Genomic DNA, 11,996 nt, shown 5'->3' with positions numbered 1-11,996 from the left:
GCCTCGATGGTGGGTGGATCTATCCACCCAAATGCCTGAACATAATGCTTGGGTGACACAGAAGCAGCTGTTACGAGAAGTCCGTAAGAGAGTAGGGAAGCAGCTGAGTAATGTAAATGATGACATTAGGGCTGCCCAGAATATTCTGTTTGGACAAGAAACTTTCACTGTGCCCCAAGAAGAGCTGAGTGGCAGTGGCAGCAGAGCAGGACAGGGCTGAACAGGGAGCAGCACAGGGAGAGCCCGACCTGCCGAACGGCCAGGGGCAGCGGGGTGCTGCGGCAGGGAGCCTGCTGCTCGAGCAGCATCGCCCCGCGCTCCCCACCCCGTGCCCAGGGCGGGGGTGTTATTCAGTGATTCTGTTGCGGGCCGGGCATTCCCTGCCGTCGGGGGAGCGCGGCAGGACGGGGATGCGAGGCGCTGCCACCTGATGCTCGCGCAGCTCCGGCCGTGCGGGGACGGGCGACGCCGGGAGGCGGCGGGAACAGCTCCGCTCGCTTCTTTGCCCCTTCTTAAGCGGCAGCAGCAGCAACAGGAAATCCAGGAGTTCTGTGAAATGACAGGGAGATGGAGAGAGCGAGTGAAGTCCCTTGGCTTGGGCTGGTGACGTCTCTCCTTCCTCCTCTTTTTTTTTTTTTTTCCTGTCCCTATAAAGAATCCCGGGCTCGCATCAAACTTCCCAGCAAAGCCACCCGGACCCGGAGGGTGGGGGAGCGCCAAGCACGGGGCGGCACCCGGCCATGCCCCCCTGCCGCCGGCCGCCCCCCGGCAGGTAGCGGCGCTGCCCCGGCGCACCTGCACCGCCCGGACGGGAACCGCGCGCCGCCGCTCCGCTGCGCTGCCCCGCACAGCCCGAGGAAGTTCTCCCCGAGTTCGGCGGTGCCGGAGCCGCTTTGTAACCCCTCGCGGAGCGCGGCGCCCCGCAGGGACGGTTGGCGCGGAGGAAGCACGGGGAGAGCGAGGGATAAAGTTGCTCTGACAAGGGAAAAGGCGGAACGCCTGGAGAAGAAAGGACGGGCGGCGAGGACGGAGCGGTGAATGGCGAGAACAGTTTAACCGGAGGCAACAAGTGGGAGCGGTGCCCGCGTTCCGCTCGTCCCGTCCCACGGCCCGCTCCGACAGACCGAAGAACGCTTCGCCCCGCGCCGCCCCAGCCATGCTCGGCGGGCCGAGCCCCGCGCTGGCCGCTTGCGCCCTGCAGGCGCTGCTGCTGACGCTCGGTAAGAGCCGCTCGGATCGGAGGGCCGCTCGGGCGAGCGCGAGGCGGCGGCCGCTGGGGGGCGCGAGGGGCGGCGGCGCGGGGGCGGCGCGTGGCCGCTGAGGAGAGCGCGGGCTGCGGGGCGGGCGGGAGCCGGGCGGGAGCGTTGCGCGACGGGGCGCCGTGCCCTTCGTTCGTAGCACCGCGTGTCGTGCTGCGAGTTACAGGAGCTCCTCCCGGCGGCACGAGGGAACGCGTCTCACAGCGCAAGGGTTCCTTCTCCAGCGCGTTGCCGTGGGTTTTAATAGGATCGCTTCTGGACGTACTGCGGGGGGAGTCTCTTTGGTTTCTTTGCATCCATTCACAGATGTGATGTGTGCATCCCAGCCGGTGCAGCGCACTTCAGGTGTCTGTCCGGCTCTTCCCTCAGCTCTCTGCACTCGAAGAGCTGAACCCGAGTTGTGCCCCGCGGGGCTTGTCTGCCTTTGGAGGCTGCAGGCTGGAGGGGCTGCGTGCAGAGGGCATGTCGCCAAGATCCAGCCTGAATGTCACTAAGTTATAAGTCACCACGGACTTTGTGGACCAGAGCGAGCGGCAAATATTTGGTGGAAGAGAGAAAGCTTGTCCTGCCACACGTGTCCTGAGTAGCAGGGAAAAGCAAAGCGCTGCAGGCGTCGCAGGGGCAGCCAGGTGAAAGACCTGCTGCCTGCACTTCAGTGCTGCCTTGGCTCCTCATTCACCAGTGCTACTTGCCTGATAGTTCTGGGGCTAATAGCATTGGAACTTGGTCTGGGCTCACTGTCTCATCGGTGCCAGACACAAAGAAGGATGAGGAAAGGCAATGCCTGCATGCTGTGATGAGGAAAGGAAGATGGGCACATCACTAACTGTCCCTGTAGGCAAAGGCTGGTGATGGATTTGGAAGCAGCATTATTGCTGTCAGACCTTTGTCCATCATTAGGTAAAGATGATCTGTTAGCACAGTGTCTGAGTGCCCTAATTAGGCTGGAAGCCAAACTGAATGAGGGCCAGAAAGTGGGAAGGTTCTGGATAGCACTGATGTTAGTGAGGTGTTAACTCCTCAGTCACCTTTCCCTCAAAGTTCATCTCCTGCAAGGAGTTTAATCACTGTTTGACCTCCCAAGGCCAAAGAGGCAGAGATCTATCCTGCAGGCTGTAGGTTAAACCTTTTCTGGGATCTTTGTGAAAATTAGGCAAAGTTATGCTGAAGAAGTTGAATCTGATTCAAATCCCAACAATTTTATCTGCAATGCAGATAGAAGACTTTGCAGCTGGAAAAGACATTGACCCAAGGTGCTGCGTGAAAGCAGTGCAGCTGCCCAGCCCTAGGGGTGCCTTTCAGTTCAAGACTTCCAGGCACCCAAGAGAAAAAGGAGGCTCTGGTGGCTCTTATCAACCTTAGCAAAGGAGTTTGGGTGTCCTCTGCTTCTGTACCTGTGCCTGACAGCAGCTGCTGTGTCACTGCCTCCTGCCTGTCTGCTCAGCAGATCACCGAGGTGTGTGCCATGGCTGCCAGAGGACAGAAGTTGCCTCGCCATAAAGTGCATCCAGATCAGAGGATGGTCTCCTGGTAAATCCAGTTTGTTTCATTCAGTCCTTGTCAATGTTTAGCACAAGGAGAGACCATGCAAACTTCATCCTAACAATTTCCTGCCTCATCATAAAACATGCCTTCAAAATACTTCATGTATCTCTGCATTTCTTAAGATGGTTCTACAGGTATCATGAAATACCCATTTTATTTTTGTTCATTTTGTAGCTTCTTTTGAACTCCTTTTTGTACCAGTTAGGGCCATTCCACCAAATACTTTTTACACAGTGATAGTAATGGAGATGCCAACAGCTGATGTAAGTTTTAGGTAGCCCTAAAAAAAAAGCCTGCAAAGAATGACTGATGCTGACAACACCTTGTATCTTGCATGAAAAATATCGTTTACTCCTTGATATTACTGTCCAAAAGTTTTTGATATATGAGCAATCCAAATATGTTTTCAGGTATTGGAATAAACACAGTAATTTCAATGTTATAATCCTGGAAAACTAACATTTCCAGATTCCAAAATAACAATTAGATCCTGCTTGTTCCCTTTGAAACTAAAATAAATTCGAAATTAATCATTTTTCTTTGTTGCATTTTGCAACTTTTCTACTAATAGATGCACAAATCATAGAATCATAGAATGGCTTGGGTTGAGAAGGACCTCAAAGATCATCCAGTTTCAACCTCCCTGCCATGGGCAGGGTCGCCAACCACCAGACCAGGCTGCCCAGAGTTAGCTTACTAGTGGACACATTTCGAATATGCCACATGTAAGTAGCTAAATCAAAGGCTTTGGGAGCTCAGAATCCTCCCAGGTTTTCCGGCTAGGATGCTCACTGCATAGATTACTGCAGGCTCTGCTGCAGGATGCACCAGTGCAAAGACTGAGGCAGTAAGGCTGTGCTTCTGCCTTTCTCCGAGGCAGTCAGTTCTGAGAAGCTGACTGGAGAGCCCACACTATGGGCTGCTGATGGGTCCCAGTAAACTGAAAATACGTCTCTTAATTGGTGTTATCCCTAAATATTTGCTTTACTGTGGGAAAATGTTATAAAAAGCAGAGGAGACTTTTTTTAAGATTGTGATATATGAGCAGCTCTGCCCGAAGCTGCCACTTTTAAAACCAACTGGAAATCTCTTTACACTAATTCATCTATTTAAGGAAGGAAAAAAATGCAAAGTATTTCTCAGTGCTCCCTGTGCTTCTAAAAATGAGCATCGTACCCAAAAGAGTACTAGGAATACAAACCTGTTGAAGGTCTCTGTTACAAGAACTTCACATATTTTCTTTAAAAATTTCAAAAATATTTATCTGCACACACGTCCTCTTTGGTCTGCCAATACACATGAATCTAAATAAGAGCAGCAGGGTACGTGTTCATTTCACATGTTCTCTAAATTGCTGACTGTATGATGAATTGTTTGCACAATCTACTTCAATCTGAAGCAATATATCGAGTTTGGTTGTGGATATAATACTTGTGTTGCTAGTAGGCTGATACACAAGGGCAAAAAGTTTCCAGCAAGCACAGGGGTTTATTAGGTTCAGTCAGTGGTAGGTGGGCTGCCTTTCTCGTAAGCTTGTCTTCCAAATTGCCAGTGCAGTTTGAAGGAAGGTGAAAATCTGCCATACGCTGTGTTCACTCAGAGATGAAACAATCTTTTGCTTCCAAAGATGTTTGCAAATATATGCAGCAAGGGTCACTTGGGCAGAAAAGGACAGGATGAATGAGGAACTGCTTCAGCTCACGTTGCAAAGCAGTTTTGGGGGCAGCAGCAGTAATCTGCATTTTTTTAAACTACACAGGAAATTTCCAGGAGGCAGCATTTGACTTTGACAGTGTGAGAAGGACACTGAAGTAAGCTCTACTGAAGTTCACCATTATTTTGAGGTTTCCTCTTATCTCTTGTGCTCTGCCTTTCCTTTTTTCTCTAGACCAACCTGATGTCACTAGAATGGGAATTACACGTAGAAGTAATTAAAAGAGGTCTAGAATATCTAAACAACAGCTAGGAGCAAAACAGACCTGTCCCAAGTGTTTTCCTTTAGAAAGCAGCTCAGATGACTGACAAGACATGAAGGCTTCTGTGTGTCCGTCAGGACATTCTAGCTTTCACTTGTGGGCAGAGAATCCAGCTGTACTCAGCCACGCAAGCAAAAAGAGGTGGTCTACATAAACAAGTGGGCATTAAGTGTGTGTAATAAAGAACTGATCTCCTAAGTTTGGCACTTCTTTAGTCTTTCTTTTTAAGGCCACAGAGAAAATAGAAGAACCTGCCAAAATCAGCCAGCCAAGCTTATTATCTGGAAATGGCATTTAATAAAAGCACATGCTTGAAGCTTGCCCCAGGGAGCAGAACTTTAGCGGCGGAGAGTTTGCAATCACCAGCAGCAAGGCAAGATTAGAACAAATCATGTGAAGCAAAGCTTCCTATCTAAGACTTGTGATCTTAGAGACCTGCCCACGAGCCACTCATTTCAAGTGGGGAAGGAGGAAGGTTCAGACAAGGCAGGGAGTCTGATCTCATGAGGCTGTGATGCGCAAAACTGGCTGCTGCCCATGTCATATAAATTCCACACTGCTGGGGTGTTGAATTTGTGTGGGGAGCCCCAGCCCACCTGAAACCAGGTATGAACATATATACAGAACTTAGCAAGGTAAATCTTGTGGCTGCTTTTATGACCTGATCATATCTTCTGCATTCGCCAGTAATGGAATTACAAAACTGGAAAGAATCCCAAGTCCAACCCCCTGCAGAGCAGAAGCTTTGGGTAATGGTGCTTTTCTTTGCTGAAGCTGAGGCAGGGAGGGCTGCAGTGCACGGGGCCAGCACTGACAGTGCTTTGCATGTGTCAGAGGGACGGATCTCAGCTCCATACTTACAAAGGCTGTGCAATGAATTCACATACTGAGGGAAGCTGAGCTGCTGCCTGGTGCAGATGTTAACTTTGCATTGAGTTGTTGTTAACAGTTTAATACAGTTATGTACTCTGATGGACAGTAAATCTGTGAACTGTTTTATAAGGCAGCACAATACTCTCATTCCAAGTCATTGGATTAGTCTGTCTTTATAGCACATACTTTTTGTCCTCTCTACATCCTACCTCCTTCTTCTCCCCCCCCCTCCTGGATGTCTCCTCAATTCCCCTCAGGGCTCAGAATTCCTTGAATTTTTACATTAGAAAAAGCCAGAAGGAATTTCTCAGCCCTTCCATGTTGGGATCTGCACAGTTTCTCTTCCCTGTACTAAAATGATTTTTGCCTCTTACATTGTGTCTGGTGCAAGGATTTGGCAAGCCAGGGTCTGAGATCTGCAGCTGAGTGCCTCATTTTCTGCAAGCAGATACATTAAGTTTTCATGCTGTACAGACCTTTACAAGAGCAATTTTTGGAAGCTTTCCCCCCAATATCAGGAAGTGCAAAAGGAGTCACAGCTAGTTTCTAGTGTGCGTAACCAGTGTTCAGGGTTTTTGTTGTTGCTCTAAGCTGCAAAGCTTTTAGCACTGGAAAGAGTCCTCGAACAAGAAAGAACCTCCTCTAACCCTTGCAACCACTCAAGGACAAACAAGCCAGTTTTCCTTTGTGCCCTGCAGAGAATGGCAAAAGCATATGGTCCCTGAGATTTCAGAATTCAGCCAAAAACTAGAATCAGGCCCTGAATGTAAAGGAAATATATGGACCGGCCTTCTATTTTCAGACCACTTGCCTTTGTCTTTTGCATTTCCACATAGATTTCCTTAGATCTTCCTGTGTTTTTCTGAACTGTGGGAACATGATTGCCAAGGAAGTAGAGTGGGGAGTTTTCAGCCCTGCTGGGATTGTTCTTGATTTGAGGGTCAAGGAAACCTGACCTAGTCATTACCTGTTCCATTTTTTTTTTTAAATCCCTATGAATTTAAAACATTTCAGCCAAAATGTTTGCTTCCTTAGAGCCCGCAGCTCAGAGATTGCACACCTTAAATTCTTTCTTGTAGATATGCTGAGGTCAATTTGCAGGAAAAACACCAACCTCCTTGGGGCTACTTTGCGTGTTCCTCTACTGCTATAAGTAAAATGGGATGACCCGAATCACTCGCAGGGATGCGCCCCACAAATACACACACAAAAGTGGCTTTTGGGCTTCATCCTGTTTGGCATTAATTCATGTCTCGTTAACTGAAATTAGCGCTGAATACAATAATTTGGGGATTAAAGCAATTTCCTCCTTGTCTCCAGAAGCCTGCAGCTGATAATGTGAGAGTGGAGCCTCCCAGTACCCCACTCCTGATTCCAGATTCCCATACAGCAACTGAGAAGGGCTCGGTTTGTCCCTTTGCATCCTCAGGGATCATCCGTGGAAGCTGATATTGAGCCTAGACTTCCCTAGCTTTTGGGCCTGGTTGCACAGCGGTTGCTGTTCCAGACCTTTCAGGTTCAGATGTCTACTACAGCGTCCTTCAGGAGTTATGAAAAGTGTTTTTCCCCTCTGCTTCTTCGCTTGTTCTTCCAGCTGCCTGAAGTCGCCTCCCCAAGGGGCCATAATTCATGCCCACACAGTAGCACAGCAGCACCTTCTTGTGGGCAATCCTAATTACAGTACGCCTTCATACAGGAAACGGCTGTTGGAAGAGACTGCCCAGAAAATTAACAGGAAGATGTATGGGGCTGCGTTTGAAAGGAGGGAAGCAAGGCACTGAGGATTACCAGTTGCAAGCCTCAAGGCCCCTGTCTTTTGCAGAAAACAAAAATCCCACAGGTGCAGTGCTGAGTGGCTCTGGGCCACCAGGTACATCCTGCCTCTCCGCATAGCAAGGGTGCCCACGGAATGCAGTGCTGCATCTCTCCTGAGTTAACGCTGTCAGTGCTAATTTGCAAAGATAATGAAAAGGAGTTTGTGAAGAGCCACTGCTTAAAGCCCACCGCTGCTTTTCTCCTTAACCTACATGGAATAGCAGAAGAACTAGTAATGCAGCGCCCAGATGTGAGGAGAAATGCTTTTCCCAGATCTCTGCGTAGATGTGTACGAGGCGAGGAAGTTATATCAGCTCTTGCTGCATGACACAGCAGGAGGGAGCTAAACAGCAAGTTGAGCTACTTAAAAGGGTTTTGTACTATTACAATTAAAGGGGGATTCAAATACATGCAAACAATGATGTCACCCTGAGAACCTTTCAAACACAGTTTGAGCTATGACATGGTGTAAAACAGAGAGGATTGCTAACTTCTTGGCTAGCCATATTTTTTTCCTACAAGTGGATGACGTCTGGATTATTTGCATTTCATGTTCATGCACTTGGGACCATCTTTGCTCTCAGTTACACAGGGTTAAAGCAGTAGCTTAGCTTCAGACAGCAGCCTGTCTTTGAATTTGCCTTTGTGTGACCAGGAACATTTATTTTATTGTGGTTGCTTACACTCTTTTTTTTTTAGCAGAATCCGAGTGAGAAAAGAATGCACCAAAAGCTGCATGCTTTCCAAGATAGAGATTTTACTCATCTTGTTGGAAAATCCTAATTTGTTCTGGAAATGAAAATTCACTATGAGAAAGCTCAGCACCCTGCTTACTCTTGGGTGATGAAGGAAGGCTGGTGTGTGGCCCCATACCTAGGCTGCAGTGCCAGCTGGTCCCTCAGGGCTGCCAGCCCCTAATGCTGTTCACGGAGCAGGGTATGCTTTCACTTTACATTTATTTTGGCCCTGAAGATCTGGTCCCGATAGGCCTGGACATTCTTGGGCTTAAAACAACTTTTCTTCAACCTTGGCAATTTTTCTGAAAGAGACAAGGGGCTGCCCCAATAGGAATTACCAGAGAGAGTAATTAATGTGCAAAATCTTATGTCAGCATGAACCGAGCACAGCATGCAATGGGGAGCGATTGCCTGGGGCAGAACTTCTTTTGGATGTGATTTCAGTGCAGTTGGCCCATCTCTCTTTGAAAGAGGGCCTGTGTTTCTCACAGCTCGTAATCCCACTCAGCGATGACTTTTCCAAATATAATGATACTGTGGGTCTCTGGGAAAGCAAGGCCCAGTTGTGAGCATGAAGCTGCTAATGAATCCATTAACAGTTTTATTACTTAGTCCACTGATGCATTGGCTTCTGGCTTCGTCCAGAAGGGAGATAAAGCAAGTCTTACATGTGATGTGTTTATAGGTTTGGAATTCCTCCGGGGTTTCTAGGCTGTGCTCACAGTTGGTCTGTTTTCTCATAGTTGTCTCCCCAAGTAAAATAACCACGGGTGGCTCCATTCCCTGGGTCACTGTGGTTTGGTGCATTTCACCACTTGTAAAATGCAGCCTTACTTGGGCAGTATCATGCTGCCCTAGTGAAGGAGCAGTGCAGGTCAAAGCGAAAGGGCCAGAATGATACAGCCGGGGGAATGAAGGAAGTGCCTGGGCAAGGTGAGTTCAGACAGCGGAAGGAGGCTGAAGCGGATGTCAGAGGTTCTCCCCATCTGGCTCCAGATGCAAGTCGCCATCAGGAAACTTTGTAATTATATTTGAAGAAGGACATCTACAAGGTTGACTTTCACTTCTTAGCATTATGGAGATGTGGGATTATTTGGAGGTACTGTCCAATCTATCCACTTTTCAGCTAGAAAGACCAGTAGATGTGGTTACTCATATCCTAAGGCTTATAACAGGTCAGCAGTGCTAGACTAGAAAAAGAGGCTATGAAGTCCCCTTAGGGAGTTTTGAAGTATGTGTTTTCACAGTGTATTAATCTAACTGTGATCTTTTTACCAAGGATAAAAACACTGGGTATAAATTAGCAGTGTACTTTACCTTCTTTATGGTTGTCTGCTTTGCATTTGAAATGTCATGTTGAAATCTACATGGTGAAATACCATTATTAATTTAATTTGATAAACCGTGAAGTAGTTTGTCTTCTCCTGGTCACTGAAGTTGATCCCTATTGAAGTTTGTGCATAGCTGTGGTTGTCATTAACATTACATTTTTAACCTTTCTTCCCTAATGTACTATCCAACATGTCAGAGCTGATACACAATATCATCTAGGACAGGCAACCACTAACAGGCACTATGACATCCTACAAGTATGCGAGCACAGATTAATGCTCCCAAGAGAAAGGATCTCCTTTTCCCATCCTGAAAATACGTGCCACAATTTGTTTTAATATTCTTCTTGACAGTATCTTCAGCTTTCTGGAGAGTTGCTGGCAGAAGGACAAAAGAAGTGGAGACAGTTTTGTCTGTGTATAAATCTCAGTTTTATTTGCCAAAGTTGTCCTGCACTTTTGAGAAAATCAGGGCAGAGAAGCTGTGCTCAAAGTGGGATTAATGGAAAAGCTGCACTTGATTCCCATGGAGAAGAGTTTGTATAGCTGCAGTTCAAGGCCATTTGCTCTCTCTATAGCGCATTGTGGTATCACAGTATTACCAAAGGTTCCTACAGACTTTTAAATACATGGATACATGGTTGGCCAACACGACTTTCACATTGTGCCTTTCTGTCCACCTGTGACTGAGATGTCTGTCAGTCGGACCACTAGAGTTAAGAATTTCAGTCTACACCTTCCTGATGCAACAGAAATTTCATATAAAAATCTTATTTTCAAAACAGCTTACATTAAAAAGACAAATGCGTCCCTCAGCAAAAGGCAGCTATTGCTTGGGAAAAGAGGAATACTCACTGTAACACAAAGGACTGAATAGAATCAGTTAGGCCAGAAATATGAGACACAAAGCTTCTTATCAGCATAAATCAGATGCTTGTGTAAGGATGGCTACTTGCTGCAGTGTCTGCGAGTGCACATAGCAGAACGGCGCTCTGTGCTCGTGTTCTGGTGCAGTACTGCAGAATGTCCTTTAGGGGCTGGTCTGCTGCACAGAAAAGCCACTAAAGCTTTTCTGCTTGTGCAGTGATAGAGGGATGTGCATTCAAATTGCAGTGATGCAGTCATTACTCCCCCATCTCATGTGGCAGCTCCTTTCCTGGGTCACGCCTTGTGCAACCACACTGCAACTGATAAAGTGGAAACTAATGCTGAGAACAAGCCCTTTTCCTCAACAAAAGGACAAATGTGATCTTTAATCCATAGTCTAGTGCTTGACAATTTGCATAAGGGAAGAAATGAATGTCTTATCCTAGGACCCTGGAATTTTGATTATAGGTTCTTGACATTTCTGATGTAGTGGTTAAACTCTTTCTGTGCATTTATTCTGTATCCTTTGAACAGCAGTGATAGCTAGTAATTAGTAAGGCCATAATTAACACCGTCAGTACAGTTCTAGATAAGTACTTCACCTTGCTGAATGAGGCAGCTAACACCTTGCAGTGCCACTGCTTTGGGCTGCTGCTTCCATGTTTTCAAGCTGACCAATGTATTTGGCCATGTCTAGTGTCACCATACACAGGCTCCCTAAATTTAAAGCCATGCTTATCACATGTAAGAACATACAGCGAAAGAGGTTAAAGAGCATCATCAGAAGAGCTCAGAACAACCTTGTTCCTTTATTCATCTTCCTTGTTTTAAATTCTTCCTGCTTATCTTGGTTCTGGTCTTGTCATCTGCTGGTTGTGAGAGCAAAGCGGTGGCAGTGGGCGTGGGGGATGTGAGCAGGGTATCTCTTACAGCAATCTCTGTGCAGTGTATGTGGTAAAGAGGGAGGGATTCTCAACATACACAGGGCAAAGGTCTCTTGCGCTCCTTCATTTAAGTTTGAAGTGATGTTCTTTAGTGGGAATTGTACTACTAGTCTTTGAAAGGCTGCTGTTCTGTTTTGATTCTATATTGTTCTGAGTAAAATAGTAGGAAAAGAGAAATTTCTGCAACCATAACATTCTCTTACAGGCCTATTCATTATAGATCCTGAGAGGAAACTGAGAGTTCCCCTGGACAATGCTCTGATATACAAATGAGCATACATTAACTTTCTGTAGCTGTATAGTTCATTTTTGGCTGCGTTTCCTTTACATTCTTAGGAACATGGACTTGGGCATAATCTGGTTTGATGTCTTCCTCTGCTTTGAACAGCTGCCTTATTAGACATTGTGCACGTCCAGCAGCCTTTCTGCAGCAGAGGTTGAGTAGAGGTGCTTTGGGTGGACGTGGCAGTGCCTGGATGTTTTTGGGTTTGGAGGGCTGGGAGCAGAGGGGACTAGGCAGGGTCTGTGGGGTTTTAGCCAGACTGAGACTGAGAGGGGTGGCTGTTGGCCAAGTGCTGTGCTCTAAGCCACCTGGGGTGGCCAGGTGGGATGGATGTAAGCCATGCTGTGAGAGCAGCTCAGCTTTGGT

General features: G+C 47.2%; 1 protein-coding gene across 2 annotated transcripts in view; it reads left to right on the top strand.

The window, feature by feature from the left end:
- The first annotated feature begins 745 nt into the window (after positions 1–745).
- The window catches only part of LOC128075754 (vascular endothelial growth factor receptor kdr-like), a 120,005-nt gene continuing 108,754 nt past the window's right edge, over positions 746–11,996 (top strand). The window contains exon 1 of one of the 2 annotated variants that reach the window (XM_052672741.1): positions 746–1,220. In XM_052672741.1, coding sequence (XP_052528701.1) covers positions 1,157–1,220 — 64 coding nt within the window. In that variant the 5' untranslated portion in view covers positions 746–1,156. The remainder of the gene's footprint in view (positions 1,221–11,996) is intronic. The other variant, XM_052672742.1, reaches the window with a different exon arrangement.

This window comes from Tympanuchus pallidicinctus, unplaced genomic scaffold (assembly GCF_026119805.1).
Source record: "Tympanuchus pallidicinctus isolate F22 unplaced genomic scaffold, pur_lepc_1.0 scaffold13, whole genome shotgun sequence".
NCBI classification, from domain to species: Eukaryota; Metazoa; Chordata; class Aves; order Galliformes; family Phasianidae; genus Tympanuchus; species Tympanuchus pallidicinctus.
This window is presented reverse-complemented; position numbering and strand designations above follow the sequence as displayed.